General features: G+C 34.3%; 1 protein-coding gene across 1 annotated transcript in view; it reads right to left on the bottom strand.

The window, feature by feature from the left end:
* ELP4 (elongator acetyltransferase complex subunit 4) overlaps positions 1–23,573 on the bottom strand; it is a 135,161-nt gene that overhangs the window by 56,891 nt on the left and 54,697 nt on the right. Inside the window, exons 4-5 of the mRNA XM_032843446.1 lie at positions 15,711–15,842; positions 7,979–8,118 (exon numbers count right to left, since the gene is read on the bottom strand). Of these exons, the coding sequence (XP_032699337.1) occupies positions 7,979–8,118; positions 15,711–15,842 (272 nt within the window). The remainder of the gene's footprint in view (positions 1–7,978; positions 8,119–15,710; positions 15,843–23,573) is intronic.

Raw genomic sequence — 23,573 nt, 5'->3', positions numbered from 1 at the left:
CCTATTATGATTATATAACACCCTTCTTTGTCTCTTTTTAAGTCCTTGTTTAAAAGTCTAGTCTGTCTGATGTAAGTATTGCTACTAAGGCTTTCTTTTGACATCAATCTGCATGATAAATGTTTCTTCACCCCTTCACTTTCAATATGCGGGTCCAAAATAAGTCTCCTGTAGGCAGCATATAGATGGGTCTTGTTTTTTCATCCATCATGACACTCTATATCTTTTGATGGGAGTCACTAGTTCATTTACATTCAAAGTATCATTGATAGATATGTATTTATTACCATTTTATTTCTTGTTTTGTTGTTGTTTCTGAAGATTTTCTCTGATACCTATTTTTTTCAAACTATTCCAAAAAAAGAAAAGGGAAGAAAACTTACAAATTCATTCTAAGAGGCCAGCATTACCCTGATACCAAAACCAGATAAAGGGGTGCCTGGTGACCGGGGGTAGAGGGGTAGGAAGAGATTGGTGGGGTTATGGACACTGGTGAGGGTATGTGATATGGTGAGTCCTGTGAAGTGTATAAACCTGGCGATTCACAGACCTGTACCCCTGGGGCTAATAATACATTATATGTTTATAAAAAAAAGCGGCGCGGCGGGGGGCGCCTGGGTGGCTCAGTTGGTTGAGCAACTGCCTGCAGCTCAGGTCATGATCCTGGAGTCCTGGGATCGAGTCCCACATCGGGCTCCCTGATCAGCAGGGGGTCTGCTTCTTCCTCTGCCCCTCCCCCTGCTCATGCTCTCTCTCTCATTCTCTCTCTCTCTCAAATGAATAAATAAAATCTTAAAAAAGAAACAGATAAAGACTTCACTAAAAAAGAGAACTACAGGTCAATATCCCTGATGAACAAGGCCACAAAAATTCTCAATAAAATACTAGCAAACAGAATTCAGCAATATATTTAAAACACCATTCAGGATGATTAAATGGGATTAATTCTTGGATTACAAGGTTGGTTCAATATTCACAAATTAATTGAAATGATACACCGGGTTACTAAAGGAAAAGAACCATATAATCATTTCAACAGATGCACATAAAGCATTTGACAAAATATAGCATCCATCCATGATAAAAACCCTCAGCAAAGTAGGCTTAGAGGGAACATACCTCAAAATAATAAAGAGCATCGATGAAAAACCCACAGCTAGTATCATCCTCAATGGGTAAAAAACTCTACAATCAGGAACAAGACAGTGATGTCCACTCTCACCATTGTTATTTAACATGGCACTGGAAGTCCTAGCCACAGTAATCAGACCACACACACACGCACACACCAAAAAAGTCTGAAAAATGCAAAAAATAAAAAGGCATCCAAGTCAGCAAGGAAGAAGTCAAACTGTCACTATTTGCAGAACATGCTACTATATACAAAACCCCAAAATACTGCACAAAAAAACTGCTAGAACTGATACATGAATTCAGTAAACTCAAGGGATACAAAATCAATGTACAAAAATCTGTTGCATTTCTATACACCAATAATGAAGCAGCAGAAAGAAAAATTAAGGAATCAACCCCATTTACAATTGTACCCAAAACAATAAAATAACTAGGAATAAACCTAACCAAAGAGATGAAAGACCTGTATTCCAAAAACTATAAAACATTGATGAAAGAAATTGAAGATGACACAAAGAAATGGAAAGAGATTCCATGCTCATGTGTTGGAAGAATTAATATTGTTAAAATTTCTCTGTTACCCAAAGCCATCTACAAATTCAATGCACTTACTATCAAAATACTAACAGCATTTTTCACAGAGCTAGAATAAATAAGCCTAAAATTTGTACGGAACCACAAAATACCCAGAATAGCCAAAGGGACCTTGAAAAAGAAAAGCAAAACTGGAGGTATCACAGTTCCAGACTCAAGTTATATTACAAAGCTGTAGTGATCAAAACAGTAGAGTACTGGCATAAAAAGAGATGCACAGGTCAATGGAACTGAATGGAAACCCCAGAAATAAACCCATAGTTACATGGTTAATTAATTTTTGACAAAGCAGGAAAGAATATGCAATGCGAAAAAGACCATCTCTTCAACAAATCATGTTGGGAAAATTGGATAGCAACATGCAGAACAATGAAACTTGACTACTTTATTACACAAACACAAAAATCAAAACGATGAAAGGCCTAAATGTGAGACATGAAACCATAAATGCCTGGAGGAGAACACGGGCAGTAACTTCTTTGATGTTGGCCATAGCAACTTCTCACTAGATATGTCTTCTGAGGTAAGGGAAACAAAAGCAAAAATAAACTATTGGGACTTCATCAAAATTAAAAGCTTCTGCACAGTGAAGGAAATAATCAAGAAAACTAAAAGGCAACCTACAGAATGGGAGAAGATATTTGCAAATGACATATCTGAGAAAGGGTTAGTATTTAAAATCTATAAAGAACTTCTAAAACTCAACAGCCAAAGCCCAAATAGTCCAATTAAGACATGGGCAGAAGACATGAACACACATCTCTAAAGAAGACATAGAGATGGCCAACAGACACATGAAGATGTTCAATATAACTCATAATCAGAGAAATACAAATCAAAACTATAATGAGATATCACCTTACACCTGTCAGAATGGCTAAAATCAACAACAGAAGAAAAAGCAGGTGTTGGCGAGGATGTGGAGAAAGGAGAACCCCCTTACACTGTTGGTGGGAATGCAAACTGGTGCAGCCACTCTGGAACACAGTATGGAGGTTCTTCAATAACCACATTGAGATACCACCTTACACCAGTTAGAATGGCCAAAATTAACAAGACAGTAAACAACAAGTGTTGGAGAGGATGTGGAGAAAGGGGAACCCTCTTACACTGTTGGTGGGAATGTAAGCTGGTACAGCCACTTTGGAAAACAGTGTGGAGATTCCTTAAGAAATTAAAAATAGAGCTACCCTATGACCCTGCAATTGCACTACTGGGTATTTACCCAAAAGATACCGATGTAGTGAAAAGAAGGGCCACCTCTACCCCAATGTTCATAGCAGCAATGGCCACAGTTGCCGAACTGTGGAAAGAACCAAGATGCCCTTCACTGGAAGAATGGATAAAGAACATATGGTCCATATATACAATGGAGTATTATGCCTCCATCAGAAAGGACGAATACCCAACTTTTATAGCAACATGGATGGGACTGGAAGAGATTATGTTGAGTGAAATAAGTCAAGCAGAGAGAGACAAGTATCATATGGTTTCACTTACTTGTGGAGCATAAGGAATAACACGGAGGACATTGGGAGAAGGAGAGAAGGGAGTTGGGGGAAATCAGAGGGGGAGACAAACCATGAGAGACTGTGGACTCTGAGAAACAAACTGAGGGTTTTGGAGGGTAGGGAGGTGAGGGGTTGGGTGAGCCTGGTGGTGGGTATTATGGAGGGCATGTATTGCATGGAGCACTGGGTGTGGTGCATAAACAATGAATTTTGGAACACTGAAAAAAAATAAAATAAAATGAAAAAAATATTAAAATATTAAAAAAAAAAGTTAAAAATAAGACTACCCTATGATCCAGCAATTGTACTACTAGGTATATACCCAAAGAATATATAAATACTAATCAAAGGGATACATGCACCCTGATTTTATAACAGCATTAACTACAATAGCCAAATTATGGAAACAGCCCAAGTTTCTATCAGCTGAAGAATGGATAAAGAAGATATGGGGTGTGTGTGTGTGTGTGTGTGTGTGTGTGTGTGTGTTATTAACTACGGAGAACAAATGATGGTTACCAGAAGGGAGGTGGGAGGGGATGGGTTAAAATGTCATAGGGATGAAGGAGTATACTTGCTGTGATGAGCACTGGGTGTTGTACGGAAGTGTTCAATACTGTATTGTACACTTGAAACTAATATTACACTGTATGTTAACTGAAATTTAAATAAAAATGTAAAATATACTCTTACATGGCTATGTTTCAGTTATTAGTTTTTTCCCACTGTATCTTTGAGCTACAAACAAGACTACAGTTAATATGAGTTATTACTATACTTTGTGCATTGAATCATTAGTTCATCAACTATCAACACCTGTGTCCTAGATTCATGAATAAAGAGATGAAGATAGCATAAACCCCTTTCCTCAAGGATTTCCACTGCTTGAGAGGGAAGATAAAAATGGAAACAGGACAAATAATTACAGCGTAATACACTAAATGTTCTGACAGAGTATGAACAAAACTAAGTAGGAAAGTATGGAGGATCATAACTATAATTTGTCTAGGAAAATATTACAGAAGGCTCTACAGATGTTCCATTTAAGTGGTAAACAGACTTGGCAAAATAAGGAAAAGTAAAGACTTCTAAAATCTTAAGTAAAATTCTTATCTCCTTTCTTTTGATTTTCTTCCAGAAAGTCTCCTAAAAAGGTAACTAGTTCTTTCAGAATTCAGTTTATTGAATGTAATTAATACAAAACTTTGAGTTAATATAAGAAACTACTAGCCATTTTTAGGATATCTATGTAAAAATAAAATCTCCAATTTCAAAGAAACATATCCAAACAAAATCATTCTATTTACTACCATCTGTATATAAACTCAACATTGAAGATCTGTTCTATTAAAAAAAAGTAACCTTTTATAATATAGTGGGTTTATCAATTGGCTTGGGCTCCTATAACAAAATGGCCACAGACTGAGTGGCTTAAACAACAAGAATTAATTCTATTCAATTTCAGGAGAATTGAAATCTAAGATCAAGGTGCTAGGAGGTTTGGTATCTGGTGAGAACTCTCCTGTTGGGTTACAGAGGGCCTTTGTTGCTATGTGGCTCATATGGCCTTTCATGTACCTGTGCTCAAGGAAAGAGAAGGAGCTGGATATTTCTCCCTCTTTCTAAAAAGAACACCACCAATCCTATCTGACCAAGGTCCTAATGTCATGACCTCATCCAACTCTAATTCTCTCCCAAAGGCCTCATTTCCAAACACCATCACATTGGGCTTCAACATATAAATTTGGGCAGGGGGAAGTATTGGGCAGAACCATAAATATTCAGTTTGAAACAGCAGGTTAAGCAGTGTGTTAGTAGATTTGTTAATAAATAAGAAAGCTGAGATACTATCAGTACCCTGAAGATCAGCATTATTTTCCTAAGGACAACAGAACTGTCCTTGCATACCTGTTAGCAAAGCTTAATTCAAAACAACACCAAAGTAAAAAAATCTTGGATTGCAGAATTATACTCAAAATCATTTTTCCTATCACTGTTCTGTAATTCAGATTATCTGATTTATGACAATGAAATAATGAAACAAAACCATCTTGTAATATTAGAGTGATACTTCTCAGGTTTTTATAGCCAGACTTTAATTTGAAAGTTTAAATTGTATATATGAACATTCCTGTAGGCATACCTGCTAACAATTTTAAATTAGTTAATGCAAATTTTAAATGACCTTCAGTTTTTCTCACCATAAAAGAAACTATGTTTCAACAGTGCCTTTAGAATATATGAAATTATATACTATATGATAGTGAGACACGGCTATATCCTCTAGTCTTAATTACAGGAAAAGTATAGACAACTGTAAAGTTTAGCTTTATTGTTTTATAAATGAACCAGGAAAATTCATTTTAGTGAAATGAGCACATGCTTTTCATAAATTAAATCTCACATGTAAGTACTCATTTTCAAAATTAATTTAATTACATGTTTAAAGTTTAATTACATTTAATTAAGCATTTACGTTTTATATGAAATAAATGAATTATCAGTTAACTGCTATGAAATGAAATATTGCCTTGACAATTAAAATCTATAAATTTTCCTATTCTGTGCAAAGCTGCTAGTTCTCAAAACACACTCTGAAAAAAGAAACATATTTTAAAAACAATAGGACTATATTTTCATGGCTGATCTAGGTGTAGTTTTTCCTGGCCCCTGGCTTCATGTGCTACACATTTACTACAGCAGCAAATGGAGGCAGCCTGGCCCAGAATAAAAAGCAGAGGTTTTGAAGACTTGGGTTTAGGTCAGAGACTGTCACTAACAGCCTGAGAAAGTGGGAAAGGTATTTAGTATCAGTCTCCGACATCAAGCTCCTAAAAAACGGAGATAGTATTACTTCTTTTGGAGGGTTGTGGAAGGATTAGATAAGATATCCTATCATCAAATGCCTGGAACAGTGCCTGACATGGAACAGCTATTCAACAAATGTTCATTCCCTCTTTCTTTTAGTTAATGACTGAATGAACAAAAACCTTGTACTTTGGGGCTTAAAATTTTTTTCTTAAAACATTTTATTAATTATAAAAGTAACACCACATTTTTTTGTTTACTTACATTATACTTAATGAACATTTTACATTCTTTTATTTCCTTAAGTACTCCATGAATGGAGGCAATGTAGTATTATAGCTAACACAGAATTTTGAGTTAGAAAGAACTGACTTTGAATTTGGGTTCCACCATTTACTGCTTGAGAAATCAAGAAGTTGTTTTCCAAGCCATAAAAGTATATGTACGTGTTTGGTTTAGGGAATGGCAAAATTAATAGTATTGATATATTGATTAAAGTATAATCAATATAATCATTCAAACTTAACAAAATATTAGTGATGTAAGTAGGACAAAAGGTATCCCTCTACCCTAATTTTTCACAGAAGGATATTCATTTTCACTGAATTTAAGGGCATTTCCTAAGGTTAACAATAGGATGGACAGTCAGAACTCAGATTTCTTTTTTTCTTTCTTTATTAGCGCTCTTTCCTTCATAAGATAGGAAGGTAAAGGCAAAGGACAGCAATGTCTCTTGAAGCAGTAAAGCAAAAAGAGAGGGATCTGATTTGAGTTAATCCTGGTTCTGTCACTTAATAGTTGAGCCTCAAATAAATAACTTCTGTGAATTTCAGTATCTTCTTCTGGAAAATGGGAATATACACTTTGTTAAGGTTCATACAAGGATTGCACTAGGTAACCAATGTAATAGGTAGTGGAGTGACCAACACAGGCAGCAGTCATTCATTAATGGTTGGTGGTAACACTAAGACAACATCAAAGCACCACTTTCTGTAAGTCTCAAGCCATAGAATGGAGAAACCATAATGAAGTGAATATTTTTTATTTTCTGAAAGAGATTTAGTAACAATAAATAGGACAGTCTTCACTAAATTCTCAAGTAATTTTCCTGGAAAGAGACTCTATGGATTTTTAAGTCATTTCAGTTCACAATTTCCTGTCTATTAAATCTCCATGGAATAACTCATCTCACTTTGAAAATAATGGTTTTACAAGATGAAAGAAAAGAGAGGTTACAACCTACTCCATGGATTACTTTCCTTGACTCAACAGCAGCCAGAATTGAAATTACATATTCTTAACACTATAAATTATTCAATGTCAAGTATTGTAATTTTCAGAGTTTTGCCTTAATAAAATTAGTTGCACTATAAACATGTTGTGTTCGTTTAATATTTAAAACACTTCATTGTTAAACTCAAAAGACCCCTAAATTCTTTTAAGGTAACCTAAAAAAAATACAGATTGTTATATTTACAGAATAATTTTACTAGAAGTAGAAAGCCTTAAGAAATAAAATATTGGAAGACAAACACTTTGTTTACTTTTTGATAGAACACTTACTGAAAAACAGCAGTACTTCATACCATTTTCACTGCTATTATTATCAATCAGTTGTATTTAGATATCTATCTGCATTCAGGGCTAAAAGACCTTGATATAAAAACAATTCCACATTTTCTTGAATATAAGAACAACAGGTATTATTACTTTTCAAACTGTAAATTAAGAATAACGGCAATTCCAATAGGACCAGAAAAAGAAAACCACATATAAAGAAATAGTATGAAACATATGCACAATTACAGTTACATGTTATCTAGAAAACATTTATTATTAGGATATGTACCTTTGGTTACGCATTATTTTAAAGAATGTGGTAAAAATGAATTCTGTTAACCTTTGAAATCAGAATGGAGTCATTAACTTACCATGGTTCTATAGTAAGAGTTGAAGATAATTTTTCTGGGAAGAAAAATCCATGCCATTTTGATGCCTCAATTAGTTCTTGTGGCATCCTTTTTGATGCATCATAATAGTGACCAAATCTTGAAGAAGATACTGGTCCAGACTGTTAAGAAAAGCCATATTGATTGTTAAGAAAATTAAGTTTTTAAAAAACTACAATGTATTTGAACTGCATTCAGCAAAATACTGGTATCTCTGCACATTTTAATGCTGATAGCAAGAGCTGTATACACAGACATAATAAATTTCAAAGAAGCATACAACTTTTATTATTTTAAATGATGACTTAGAAATCAACCTTTTCCTCTCCCATGTTTCTCTGCTGCTGGTGATTCCCTGAATTTGATAAGAATTCAAATACCTCTTTGTTTTTCTTACTGTAAATCTTCCCAAGTTAAAAAAAATTTAATATACATGTATTAATTATTTTTTAAAGGTTACAGGTTTCAATGACAAATTAAATATGGAATTGCTAAGATCTAATGAAAACTTAAGCCAATGAAATCATTGGTGAGGGGCCCAAAAGAAACTAGCTATTTAAATATATTAAACTGAGCATCATTTAAAAATTAAATTCTCACGAGACAGTGAGTATATATATTCAAAATTTCTTACAAATTTAAAATTAAACTTATAGTATAAAATATATTGGGGGTACTCCCATTGGGAACAAGGCATGTGCTAAAGAGGGAGAAGGCATACAAATAATATTAGATAAACCAGAAACCTGACATAATCATTAGTTCATAGATACTTCCTCTTTTGTGCTATTACCTATTTCTCCAACAAATCATCTTTGTCATAAGAAACTCTAGTAGCTTTTGATGCTGAATTTATTTACACAGGATAGTAAAGGCCTAGTAATAGAACATTCTCATTATATTGCTTTGAATGGACTCTGTGCTGATTCAACACATTAGAAATATATATACCTCTGTCTAAAGCTGAACTACTAACAGATTGGCAATAATTTCTAATAGTTTCTAATCTAAATTTACATAATTTTCACTGTCCTGAATACTACAGACAAATTTCAGAACATTCAACAAAACAGATAATCTGCAGATAATTTGCAGAAACTGAAGAACTATATGGAGTGAGTTCTTAATTTATTTTACTAAGTAACTGCCAACTTTGTAATATAGATAAAGACATTTCCTTGACACTAGATCTTTGAATTTTAAGATTTAAAGGATTAATATTCTTAAATTGGATGCCTACCAACATCAAATTATACAGTAACAAAGAATAAAAAAATTAAGTCAATAGAAAGATTACTCTCAGATTTGGAGTCTGTGGGTTTGGCATTTATTTTCTAGGTAAAATGACTGCTCACCCCTCCATAAGATACTGTTTGTTGTCATTAACGAAAGAGACCAATCAGCTCAACCTAATATTTTCAATACAATATATATACAAGTATGGTTCCTAAAACATGATTTATCTATTTACCATGGCAGTATTAACAAATTATGAAACATTAAAGTACGTTTCTAAAAAATAGGGTAAAGTTTTTAAATGTAAAGTTATTAGTATAAAGCAATTTAAACAAGGTCTGTTCTTTGGCCTATAATCTATTCTTTATCCGGATTATAGTTCAGAATGTTTTTACTGCAATCTCTGCTAGAGCTCATCTTTTTATTGTGTAAGTCCAAGCCCCCTTAATGTTTTAGAAAGGCCTTGACTAACTGAACTTTGATCTGATGTCTTCATTGAGAAAAACACCAGGTTGCCCATTTCAGATGCAAATCCTCCTAAGGCCCAATAGAATTTAGTAAAGACAAGCAAAAAAGAAGAAACAAGAAGTTTCCAGGATCCTCTTTGAGAATCCTGGGGCACACTGGTGTCCTTAATCCACGCTGCTCCATGGATTAAGGTAGGTGATAACCTTTCCTGATTCAAAAGAATAAGCAGAGTGCCTACAAACTGGGTGGAGACTAGGATTTGGTAATAATAAAACACCATGCAATAAAAGCTTGGTCTATGTCAGAAGCCTCTGAAAAGGCCTCAATGTACCACATTCCCAGGCCTAGTAGGGAAGCTTGCAAAAGCCTACCTGAATCAAATAAGCATGAATAATCTATTTTAGCAGACTGGCCATGGGGAGAGAGAAAGAAAGAGACTTTTCGCTTCTTTTAAGTTTGAGTTAATAAATTTATTAGTGCACTGAAGGTTCTTGAAGTCTTGGGCACTCAGAGAAATATGCTAAATTGCCAAGAAGCAAAGTATGCTTTTTAAGTTGCCGTCTCTATTACTGTTTCTAATTATAATATTAATGTGATAGAAATCTCAGATTTGGGATGAATCAAGGCAGAAAATTGATTTCATGCTGTGACAGTTTACATATAAAACACAAATAATTCATTAAAATATAAGAATAAAATTTGGAAGATTTTCTTGTTACAATTAAGTTATTATTTTTTTTTTTAGAAATTAGGATTAAATATGGCAACTAAAATATTCACAAGGTAGACATTACAAATTTTATTAATGATGAAAAGCTTTAATCCTTCAATAAAAATGAAACTGGAAAAATAAATATACCCTTACAGGAAAAAAAATTTTGTACCCAAACACAAAGCATTAAAAAATAATCAGATTTTTAAAAATACTGTGAAATCTTTTGAGGCTTATAAAACAAAGACTTCAAATATTTCCTCTGAAAAATGATAACTAATGCTTTAAGTCTGATAATACTCTAAGAAAAAATATCAACTCCACAAAAAAAAGATGCATTAAATAAATCAACATGTCATCAATAACGAGTCAGTTTTACTCAATTTAATAAGAACATGTTGCTTTAGTTTTATATTATGAAAACTTCTATTTCACAGTTATAGACTAACCTTTACTTTTGTCAACTGTGGAACAGAGAATAATGGAATGGTTCAGTAAAAATGTATTATGATACAGAAAAATTAACTCTGATGGGGGACCAGAAGGAACACAGAAAAATAAAATAATACCATCCCTCACCTCCAGTATGTTAGAAAGAAACAAAACTTTCAGACAAAAGCTGCACACCAAATAAACAGTCTAAATAAGACATTTTCTTATTACTGTTATCATTTCTTGTTTCTCAGTATGGCATAACAGAAAGCAAGAACCCAAATGGTTAACTAATCACTTTGAGCCTCAGTTCAATCACCAATAACAACTATTTTGTTAGGCTGTTGTGAGAACCTAATGCAACACTGGCAATGAATATTTTGTAATTGTAAAGCACTACCTAAATGATATTAATTATTGTATCATGATTCACTAGAGAATCAGAAGATCTATCACTATCCTTTGTAAATACATTACCTCATTTGAAAAATGGTATTTGTTGTCACCTGCAATATGCACACATCAATCAGAAGGATTATTATGGCTGAACCACTAAGAAAGCCAAAGTGTAATGAGGATTTAATATAATAAAGACTTAATACATACCCTAAGTGCTGGAACCATCATAGGCTTTGGTAATAGAACTATGTAATATTGAAGAAATTAGGTCTCAGCATATGTTGTAAGCTACCAATTCGTCGGGTGAAAGGCAATAGGATTTGATGATTGGATAGGGGAAAAACAAAAAAAGCAGACCTACCTAAGAGAGAGAATCAAAATCACAGGCCAAGGGAAGGGGGCCTTCTTAAAACTACACACCCCTCCAACTGGAAGCAGCACTGCTCTACCTTTTACTGAGCTACAATTACTGACTTAGGTGTGCATATTCTTACCCTTTTTTGTATTCCCCAAGTGGGGAACTGGTGGCAACTTATAGTAAAACTTATAGTAAAAGCTATCTCTGATAAATGACATAGCTAGCTTCAGACTACTTGTTTAATCTTTAGTCATAAGAGTTTTAACAATATTTTGTCCCAGGTAGGACACAGAAAACCCAGGGTTTTTTTGTTGTTTTTAAACTAGTAATGGCAAAGTAAAATCTGGATTTATAAAGTACATGATAGCTGAAGGCTATCAGTCTTGGCAAATCCTCATGTATAAAATTTTTGTGACAGGAAAATATACATGCTGGTGACATTTCGAGGAAAGCAAAGAAGTCATAAGATTCTATTTTTGTCAACTGGAAAGAACTCACTTATAAATACTAATAAATTTAAAAATCTAACCATGGACAGTACATTCAAAATAAGCTATTATTTTATTTGTATTAATTAATATAACTTAACTCAGTTTTGCTACTATATAGTTCATTGATTCATTCACACTGAAAAAAATAAAATTTAAAAAAAATTATTCATTCATTCACATATTCAATAACTAATTATTGAGCACCCACTATTTGCCAATAAAGCAAGAGATTTGAAGTCATTTTCTTTCATTGAGCTCACAGCCTAGTAGGAGAAGATAGATGATATTATCTGGTACGTGACCATAAGTGCCCTGAAGAAAAATAAGACAGTGAGATGACAGAGAGAGAGAGTGGTTTTACTTTTTTATAGGGAGTGAGAAAAGAATACATTCCTGATTAAATGATATTTTAGTGGAGAACTCAAGAAAATGGGAGAGTAAGTCATCTCAGAAAGATCACTGAGAAGAACACAATTTTTAAAATACACTGTATACTTTGAAAACTGATCACGGAGTTTATGTGTTAATATGTGACCACTGAGGAGTTTACTTCCATAGATGAAATCAAAACAACTGCAGGCACACCACTCTAAAATGAAGAGTGGAATAAGGACTACTGACTTATATATAAAGGGGGCAGGAATAGCACTCGTAATTATAATATATAAAGAAACAATATAAGAAGCAAAGAACTTTTGCACCAACTTTAAACAGATTTTTTAACAAGCAGTAAAAAACAAAAGACTTAAAGTTTCAGTTATTTGCATCTTCACTGGCAATTTCACCTGAAGAATGTTAGTGACCAATGAGAAAACTAAAACATAGCTGAGGTTAGCATAAAAATAAAGTAAATGTAAGACGTGAGTGATTTATATAGCCTACAAATGGTCTGGTATATTGTCTCTGAAAGAAAGCTAAATTTAACTTAGAACTTTTGTTCTTTATTGACTCTTCCAGAACAAACCAATAGAAAAATAAGAATATAGTCATTCTTTATAAAAGAGTCACCATTAAGCTCAGGAATTTAAATGAAATTATCAGCTCAAAGACATGAATGAAGTTCTTTGCCATTATGGTTCTCAAGGGTTAGTCCTACATTCCTTGTCTGTTTTCCTAAACAGAATAATTTCCCTAAACAGAATAATTCCATTTATCTGGCCTCTTATATCCAGATCTCCTTCACATCCAAGCTATGCCTACAAAAACTGACTACAGAGCTCCCCTGTATTTTTTAATACGCATGTAACGGTATTCTACTGTATACAAATACTGTAATTTACTTAACCAAGTGCTTACTGATGGTCACTTAGTTTATTTCCAATCCTGTTTATTAAAAATATGCTACATAAATAGATCATATGTTTATTTTACATATGAGTAAATAGATTCATAATGTAAATACCCAAAAGGATCAAAGGGTAAATGTTTTTTGAAATTCTAAAGTATCTACCAAACGCCCTCCACAGAAATTGTACTATTTATATTTCCACCAGCAAAGTATGAGAAAGTCCTAGTTTTTCCACACCGTTGCTAATTTAGTGTCTCACCAAACATTTTAGGTTATTGACAACTTGTTAAGAGAAAACCAGCAGGTCAATGCAGATTTTTTGTTTTTTTATTTTTTTTAAGATTTTATTTATTTGTTTCACAAAGAGAGAGAGGGAGAGAGCACATGCAGGGGGAGCAGGAGAGAGAGAAGCTCCTGCTCAGGGGCAGTCCCAATGTGGGGCTTGATCCCAGGACCCTGGGACCACGACCTGAGCCGAAGACAGAAGCTTAACCAACTGAGCCACCCAGGAGCCCCTGATCAGTGCAGTGTTAATTTGCATTTCTCTTATTGTAACTGAATAACGCATCTGCGTTTGTATGTTTAAGGGACAGCTAAATTTCCTTCACATATATCCGCCCATTTTTCTAAAAAATTGGGTTGGGATATGGACATTGGGGAGGGTAAGTGCTATGGTAAGCACTGTGAATTACAGACCTATACCCCTGAACCAAATAATCTATTATATGTTAATAAAAAAAAAATTAGGTTGGTAGGTTATTCCTTATTCATTTTAGAAGTTCTTTGTATATAAGGAAAATTTATTCCTTATTCTATCAGTTGCAAATATCCTTCATCTGTAGTTTGTTCACAGTCATTTAAATCAAGCTTAAATATTTATTATTCAAATAGCTTTCCCATCTAAGTTAGAACAATTTTATACCATATTTTACACTTAATACACAGGCAATACTCAGTATTTGCTGGCTGTATAAACATATAAATACATTTATCACACATCAAATATTTATTGAGTACTGGGCATTAACATAGATACTGGAGATATGAGAGAAAATAAAACAGGTTCTCTGCCTTCATAGAGAATTCTGTCTGATGGAGAAAAGAGTTATACCAACAATTACATATAAAATAATGTTAGAAGTACTTTAAAATACATGAAGTGCTATGGACACAAAAATAAGAAACTAGGTAATTATGTATGGAAAGCTGTCCGAGTAGTAATATTTGCATCTGGGGAAGGCTGAGTTGGTGAATAAGAAAGTAAAAAGCATTACCAGCAGAAATATAAGCATTTTTAAGGAATAACTCTCATAGGACAGATGGATATAGTATTTTATATTCACACAGGAGGAGACTAAAAGGTAGGCTTGGGTTAGGTTGTATAGATCTTATATACAATCTCAAGAAGTTTGTATTTCATATTGCAGGCTTATAATGACAAATAGGTTTCGTCTCACATACTAACTCTCACATATTAGCTGGTAGTGACCACCCAGAATACTGCAGAGAATTCTAAGGCGTTGTCTAGGCTTGGCAGAAGGGTTTTATGAATGACAGTCTGCCATGCATTTAGAAGGAGGCAGTGGAAACAATATACCAAATTAGGCATTTACAGTTAAGGAGTGTTACGAACATATCTGTCCTTGGGGAAGGTATGAGTGATGTCAATGTAGAAGACAGAAGGGTAGGCTATGTGTATTGTGTCTTATTCAGATTAGAATTTCTCTCTTTTCTACCAATATGATGTCTGGTAGACATTAAAGTGTTCTGAAAGGTAAATAAGTAAATAATCAAATAAAGGAGCTAATAAATGAACAGGGCCTTCACCAAGAGCAGAGTTCATAATCTTTAATGAGCAGATTTACTGACATTCGTTTTCACAGAAATCTTCACTTCACTTTCTGTCTCTTAGTCTATCCCGGACAGATGAGGTTATCAGACAGCTGAGTTCGAAAATACAATGATAGAAAATGTATAGGAATAAAAATAGTAATTCCAAGGGACTACCAGTTATGCTGATTATTTATAGGTAACCAAACTGGACAGAAATAGCTTAATGAGCTCCTTACTCTGGGTTGCAATCCTAGAATAAAAGATTCTATATGGAAATTATGGAAGAAATGAAATCTACTTTGGTAAAAATATTTTTTTGCCATAACTTTATTTTTTTAAGAAATGTCATCTTGATAAAATACAAATAAAATATCTAGTTATTTAAATAAGAAAATATACATTGTAGTACATTTAAAGAATGAAAGGTATACTACAAAAAATTCTATAAAATGAAAACAGATTTACAAATTTTAGAGATAGTTTATATGTTGACTTGCCTCCATCTTGGGTAATAACTGGTAACGCCAAGCTATTTTCATCTTAATGTTAGAGTCTGGTGTTTTGTGATTACATACATCTTCATCAAAATCTTTTTTACAATTATCATCAAGTAATGGTGCAGGAAGTTCCTAAGAAAACAGAATGACACATTATTGAACATCTGTGATTAAAAAATGCGACAGTTTTCTTAAATCATAATATGAGCAATCTTAGAACTTTCCAAGACCTTGATGCCTTAAAACTGATCGAAGCATAGTCACAACAATATGGCTATTTCTAAAACAGAGGAAAATCGTATATATAATAGTGTGAATGAACTAGAATTTAAAGAAAGTATTCAAATTTTTATACTATCAAAAACCAAATGCTACTGCAACAAGAGGTATGATCTTTTATATGTATATGTGTATTTATGTGTACACACACACACACACACACGCATAAAGCAAAGCCTGGAATTAGCATTTATGTATTACATGTAAGTACTGTTATGTCTCCTGCTAAGTAAAAATAAAGCATGTGTGCAATCTGTTTACTGGTTTGTAATACTAGAATTGAAAAAACTCATTCACCTAAATAACTGGTGAAGTTACAACAATAAGACATTTATTTTGCCCTTATCAAATATTAGTTTTGTACCTGCAAGCCTATGTCTCTTCTTTTAACAATGAAAATGGAATTTAAAATCACATTAAGTAAAGAGACACCGAAGTCCAATTTTATCTTTCCTTTTTTGGAAGCTGATCCAGAGAGTAGCTATAAAAAACACACGGAAGACACACGTGTGTGCGCGTGTGTGTAGAGGAACTACAGAAACAATGCAAAGAAAAAGTACCTAAGTTTCTTGGAGAAGGAAAGCACATATAATAGTTGCCTTTTTATTTTAGCAAAAATCATAAAGATAATGTAGGGTGCTGCCTTAGTAAACATAATCTTGTGCTATGACATAAATTAGTCTAAACTGCAACTTTTACTTTGCAAAATCAAATTTATTTATGTTTAGAATCAAGTCAACTAATCAGCTGGGAAACACATTAACCATCATATATTTTAGTTATCTACTAAAAGACCTCCAAACAGAACAACAGTTCTGGGGACGTGGGTGGCTCAGTGGGTTAGAGCCTCTGTCTTCCGCTCAGGTCATGATCCCAGGGTCCTGGGATGGAGCCCAGAATCATCATCGGGCTCTCTGCTCAGTAGGGAGCCTGCTCCCCCACGCGGCCACCTCTCTGCCTACATGTGATCTCTGTCAAATAAATAAGTAAAATCTTAAAAAAAAAAAGTTTAATTTATGCTGGTATTAGAAACTAGTTATATCATTTAAACTCTGATTTCATCATTTCCAGCAAAGCCTTACTACCTTACAAAATATGTTTTCATATTTGTTTCATATTTGTGAGGCATATGGTACAATACAGTATAGTGGTTATGAGTATGAATTCTACAACCAGATTGTTTAGGTCTAAATCTTGACTTTACACACTGTGTAACAGCTATGTCTATGGTTACCCTGACCACTTGTTGGACCTCTCCAGGTCTCTACTCATTATCTGAAATATAGAGATAACAGCATTCATCTCATTGGGTTTTTGTTAGGAATAAATGAGTAAAAAATGTGAAATGCAAAGAACGGTGCTCGCTGCATGTTAAGCACTTAATAAACATCTGATTATAAGAATTTAGTCAAATAACTGCCTAAACCTACTACCCAGAGCCACATATTTTGAGTTGACAATAGTAGGCAATGTACTGATTGTTGCATCATTATATTGTACACCTAAAACTAATGTAACACTGCATAATAACTATGAATATTATGAACTGCATAATAATAATGAATTTTTTTAAAAAAGTAAATATCCAGTGCAGAATGCAGAAAACAGGAACCCAACAGTTTTCCTGAGCTGAAGAGATAAAGCCAGGAGTTGAAGGAGGCCATGTGGCAAAGTACAGGGGGAAGAAAGAGCACAGAGAGAGCGAGCTCCAGAGATCTGTAGAGGCAACTTTTTTTTTTTTTTTTTAAGATTTATTATTTGTCAGAGAGAGAGAGATAGAGCATGCAGAAGCAGTGGGAGCAGCAGGCAGAGGGAGAAGCAGGCTCACCACTGAGCAAGGAATCTGATCTGGGACTTGATCCCAGGACCCTGGGAACATGACCTGAGCTGAAGGTGGATGCTTAACTGACTAAGCCACCCAGGCGTCCCTGTGGAGGCATTTCTTGAGTACTGAACAGCACATGGACATAAGGAAACTATCCAAAACTGGTGAGAGAACCACTCGAAAGGAGCAAGGTCAACAATTTCTGCAGCTCACATAGAACGAGAAAAAGTCCATGGTCTTACTGACGGGAGTGAAGAAACCTTGTAATTCATGGAGTATTAAGTAGTGAGGCAAAATCAACCCTAAAAAAAAAGCTGCTCTGATTCCAACTGATGAAGCTTAAGAGCAAGACTCACTCACAGTAATCAAATGGCTCCCAAGTAACTTTACTGAAACCCAGAAATAAACTCAAGAATGTTTGCAGGACTCCACATGTTAAAATTCACAATATCTGGAGCCAATAAAAAAATACCAGGCACGAAAAAGAACAGGAGAATATGACCCATAATAAGGAGATTCAGCAATGATACGAATATAGTTAGACTAAGACAAAAATCAATTATAATTAAAGCCTATGTGTTCAATAAAGTTTGAGCACATAGAGATAGGAAAGATACATTGTTAAAAGACCAAAATGAACCTCTAGAGATGAACACTCCAACATGTGAAATTTTGAAAACACACTGCACAGAAGGAACAGCAGATTAGATGTTGCAGGAAAAAGATTAATGAGCCTCAAGACATAGCAATAGAAATTTAAAAAAATTATACCTATGACAAAGGTATAAAATTTTAAAAAATTATAAAATCAAATTTCCCTGCAATAATCATTAAACAACATTCCCAGCATAAACTTATATATATACATGGATATGCTAGACAAAATACTTCCATAAAAATAGTAGGTATTAAAATACTATTAATATTTGAAAAATTAACATTTTACTTTATAAAACAAAATGAAGTAAAATTGAAAGAACTGTTGAACTGATCAATGATTCTTTACTTTGAAACATATTATTTCCTGACACATTCTCTTCTAAAAATAGAAATGTGATTATGAAGCACATTATGGTCCTTTTTATGAGTTTCAGTTTTTGATGAAATCAGTTTCTCTTTCCTTCTCTCCTATAAAAAATGAGGAAATTAGCATGTAGCGCTTCTTCCCAGGCCCAAGTTTAGTTTTTTCTTCCGATGAGAGAGCAGCAGGCAGAGGCAGAAGCAGGTATACTGCTGAGCAAGGAGGCCAACGTGGGACCCGATCCCAGGACCTTGGGATCATAACCCGAGCTGAAGGCAGATGCTTAACCTACTGAGCCACCCAGGTGTCCCCTCACTTACTCTTTTAATTTCATTTCTCTAACTGCACTGTGACTATTGCAAACCTGTTTAATATTGAGTAATATTATTTAAATCAATTCATATTTTTTTTAAAGATTTTATTTATTTATTTGAGAGAGAGACAGTGAGAGAGAGCATGAGCGAGGAGAAGGTCAGAGAGAGAAGCAGAATCCCCGCGGAGCTGGGAGCCCGATGCGGGACTCAATCCCGAGACTCCAGGATCATGACCTGAGCCGAAGGCAGTCGTCCAACCAACTGAGCCACCCAGGCATCCCTCAATTCATATTTTTAATTCTGCAATTATACTTTTATCTACTCATGCTTTTCTTAAATTTCATTTTAATGATATTTTATTGAATTCCTTTTTTTTTTTTCTGTTTAGAACTCATGTTCTTATCTCTTCTATAAATCTTTTATGAAGAAATTTCTGTTCTTGGGTTATGTTTTCTTCCAGACTGAGTTTTTCCCTCTAGCTAAAGTTTGAGAGCTGAGTATTTTGCTATTCACCTATTTGTCTGTACCTTCTTGTTAGAAGAGTTTAGGCAAAATTAAATGCTATCTTCATTAGAAGACCTGGACTTTTATTTTCTTAGGAGATTTCATAAAATGCCGACTATTTGTGTTCACATTAGTTGGTTCAGTGAGTATTTTGTTCTCATTTAGGGAATGATACACTACTAGGTTGTAGATTATATACCCAATTCAGTGTTGCTGAACATTTGCTTTAGTTTGAGACCATCAGCCCTAATTATCTTTTTAAGATTACAATAATTCTTTGGTTTCTGGGTGTGAGGATGAAGAATGTTGAATGGTGACTTTTATTTGGACACAGCCTTTATAATTTATGGCATCGGGCTGGACTCTGACTCTTGTTCTATTCAGTAAAACTGAATTTTTGGAATATTTGAAATTACTTTTTGTTTGGTAATGTATGACAGTCTATGATACAAATTTAGTACCCCCAAGCCCCAATATTCAGTAATTCTTAAGTAATCTTAAGGAAATTTTCAAAAAGAAATAGAGTGGGGAAATATACACCCACAACCTTGCCATAAGAGAACTAATTGAAAATTCTATTTAGAACATTTCAAACATATAAAAACTGTCTTCATAATATATTGGTTGATGGGCATCATTTTACAACCAAATTAAATCTGTGCATTATAAATTATTTTAAAGTAAATTATTTTAAATGATTGGTTCTCAATTATTTTTCTGCCTTTACATATTTGCAAAAATGTAATTCCATATATATATATATATATATGCATTTATACATATTTATTTCATCAAAAAAACTATTTATTTATTTATTTATTTATTTATTTATTTATTTATTTATTTATTTTAGAGAGAGAATGCATGGGGGTTAGGGGTAGAGAGGGACACAGAGAGAGTATCCCAAGCAGACCCCGCACAGATCCTGAGTTGGGACTCAATCACAGAACCCTGAGATCACGACCTGAGCTGAAACCAAGAGTCAGACAGTTGACCAACTGTGCCAACCACACATCCCCCATCAATATTTCTTATTGTCTTGTGGGGCAAAGGATAAAATCTTTGTAATGTTAAAAAAAAAAAGTTTGAGGAGTCTGATGTTCTTAAGATTTTCTCCTGCTTCACAGCCTTATCCTCAGGATGAAGAACCACTAATTTTATTTCTGAAATGAAGAAATAAGTAAAAACTTAAATAAAGGGGCGCCTGGGTGGCTCAGTGGGTTAAGCCGCTGCCTTCGGCTCGGGTCATGATCTCAGGGTCCTGGGATCGAGTCCCGCATCGGGCTCTCTGCTCAGCAGGGAGCCTGCTTCCCTCTCTCTCTCTGCCTGCCTCTCTGTCTACTTGTGATCTCTCTCTGTCAAATAAATAAATAAAAAAAAAAAAAAAAACTTAAATAAAATGTTATAAAACATTAAATTTAATGAATATATAGCTACCTTACAAAATCTATTGATTTTAGACATGTAATTGTTTTTCAATTGCCTTTTCTGCATTAAAAATACTAGATACCAATGAATACATCTGAATTAATTTTATTAATCAGTTTTTAAAAAATTTTTAGCTTTTTATTTTTAATATTTTTGTAAGTTGGCTCCACGCTCAGTGTGGAGCCCAAATGGGGGCTTGAACTCACAACCCATAAGATCAAGATCTGAGCTGAGATCAAGAGCTGGACACTCAACCGACTGAGCCACCCAGGTGCCCTTATAAACAGTTATTAAGATACAGAATTATTTACAAAAACCCCTGGTCTACAATTATGTTAGTCAATAAGTAGCCCCAATCCATATGTGGCTATTTAAATTTAAGTTTTTATTAATTAAGCAAAATGATAAATTTGGTGCCTCAACTGCCATATGGCTCAATAGTCAGTTGTAGCTAATAGCTACTCTGTTCCGTGGTGCAGGCAGAGAACATTTCCAATATCAGAGAATTGGAGAAAACTTTATTGGTTAGTGCAGGTCTAGAAAATGCGAAAATGTATTTATTTATTCATCTAACAATTTAAACTGTTTACTGTGTAACTGTCAATGACACACTTTACAGTTATATCAACTAAGATTTTTTTTTCTTTTTAGATTTTATTTATTTATTTGAGAGAGAGACCGTGAGAGAGAGCATGAGCAAGGAGAAGGTCAGAGAGAGAAGCAGACTCCCCGTGGAGCCGGGAGCCCGATGTGGGACTCGATCCCGGGATTCCGGGATCATGACCTGAGCCGAAGGCAGTCGTCCAACCAATTGAGCCACCTACGCGTCCCTATATCAACTACGATTTTAAAGAAACATCACAACTTAGTTGTTTAAAATTAAAACCAAGAGACATTTCAGTACCTAAAATAGTTGTATGCCTCCCTGTCCTTCCTACACTCTCTTTTATCTTATATCAACTACAAAAAACATTTTTAACACTAGTTTTTTCACTATATTCTTTCAACTTAGAAAAACTGTACCCTAGAGAGATGAGTCACATAGGTGATGGGGATTAGGAAATGCATTTGTTGTGATGAGCACTGGGTGATGTATGGAAGTCAGGGGATCACTATACTGTGCACCTGAAACTAACATACCCCTGTATGTTAACTAACGGGACTTAAAATAAAAACTTTAAAGAAAGAAACGTCTCTTCACCATAAAAAAAAAAAAAGTATACAATTATCCCTTTAAAAATCAATATGGACTGATTGATTTTTTTTTTTTTAAAGATTTTATTTATTTATTTGACAGAGAGATCACAAGTAGGCAGAGAGGCAGGCAGAGAGAGAGGAGGAAGCAGGCTCCCTGCTGAGTAGAGAGCCCGATGCGGGGCTCGATCCCAGGATTCTGAGATCATGACCTGAGCCGAAGGCAGCGGCTTAACCCACTGAGCCACCCAGGCACCCCTGGACTGATTGATTTTAAAAGTGGTAAATGTTCAACAAAGAAAGTTGTAAGATAAAGAAACATATAAAATAGTAAACAATTACCTATTAACCTACCACCTAAGAATAATAACTCTGAACATGAATATTTCAAGTATTTCCCTCCAGGCTTTTAAAAATATATATACACCTTTTACAAAATGCATGCTGCCTGTTAGGCATATGATAATGTATATTATTTGTATTCTACATTTTAAAAAAAGATTTATTTATTTGAGAGAGAGTGAGAGCACTTGGTGGGGAGGTACAGAGGGAGAGGGAGAGAGAAACTTAAGCAGATTCTGAGCTGAGTGTGAAGCCTGAACCAAGGCTGGATCTTAATGACCCTGAGATCATGACCTGAACAGAAACCAGGAGTCAGATGCTTAAGCAACTGTGACACTCAGGCACCTCTGTATTTTACATTTTTAACATAGTATTGTGAGCACTCCCACATTTCAAAAATAAGATTTTCAATGGCTATATATTAAATTGTATGACTTAATTAAAATTCAGTTTATTATTTCCTTACTGTTGGACCTTTCCATTGTTTGCAATCTGAGAATGTTTATAACATAAGGCCTTGCATCTCAAATTAGTATTTTTCTATGGGATATATAAAACACATAGAAATAATAATGAATAATATAATAAACACATATATCCCAGTTTCTACCACTTGGCTTTAACAAATTCTAGTAACTGGTATACTTGCAGAAAAGACCAGTAATTTTAGCAAGCAAGGAGGAACACTTGTGTGTGTCAAAGGAGAAGGACTGGTTGAAAATCTTTAAAAACAAAAGATCTCTCAGATCCCCTATTTTCTACTAAAAGCCAGGATACAACTCCTCCCCAACTGTGTAAGAGATATGGATAGGTCACATCAGACAAACTGGAAGTAGAAACACGGCAGAGGGCAGGGGTGACACATCATGTTGGAGACAGGGTAACTTTGCAAATCTTCGTACAGAAGAGTGAGATACCCCCAGAACCCCCAACATGTGCACATAGTTGGTTCCCCC

The sequence above is a fragment of the Lontra canadensis genome, unplaced genomic scaffold, assembly GCF_010015895.1.
Source record: "Lontra canadensis isolate GAN:19392208 unplaced genomic scaffold, GSC_riverotter_1.0 scaffold140, whole genome shotgun sequence".
In the NCBI taxonomy this organism is placed as follows: Eukaryota; Metazoa; Chordata; class Mammalia; order Carnivora; family Mustelidae; genus Lontra; species Lontra canadensis.
Note: the sequence above shows the minus strand (reverse complement) of the source record. Positions and strands in the feature narration are given on the sequence as shown.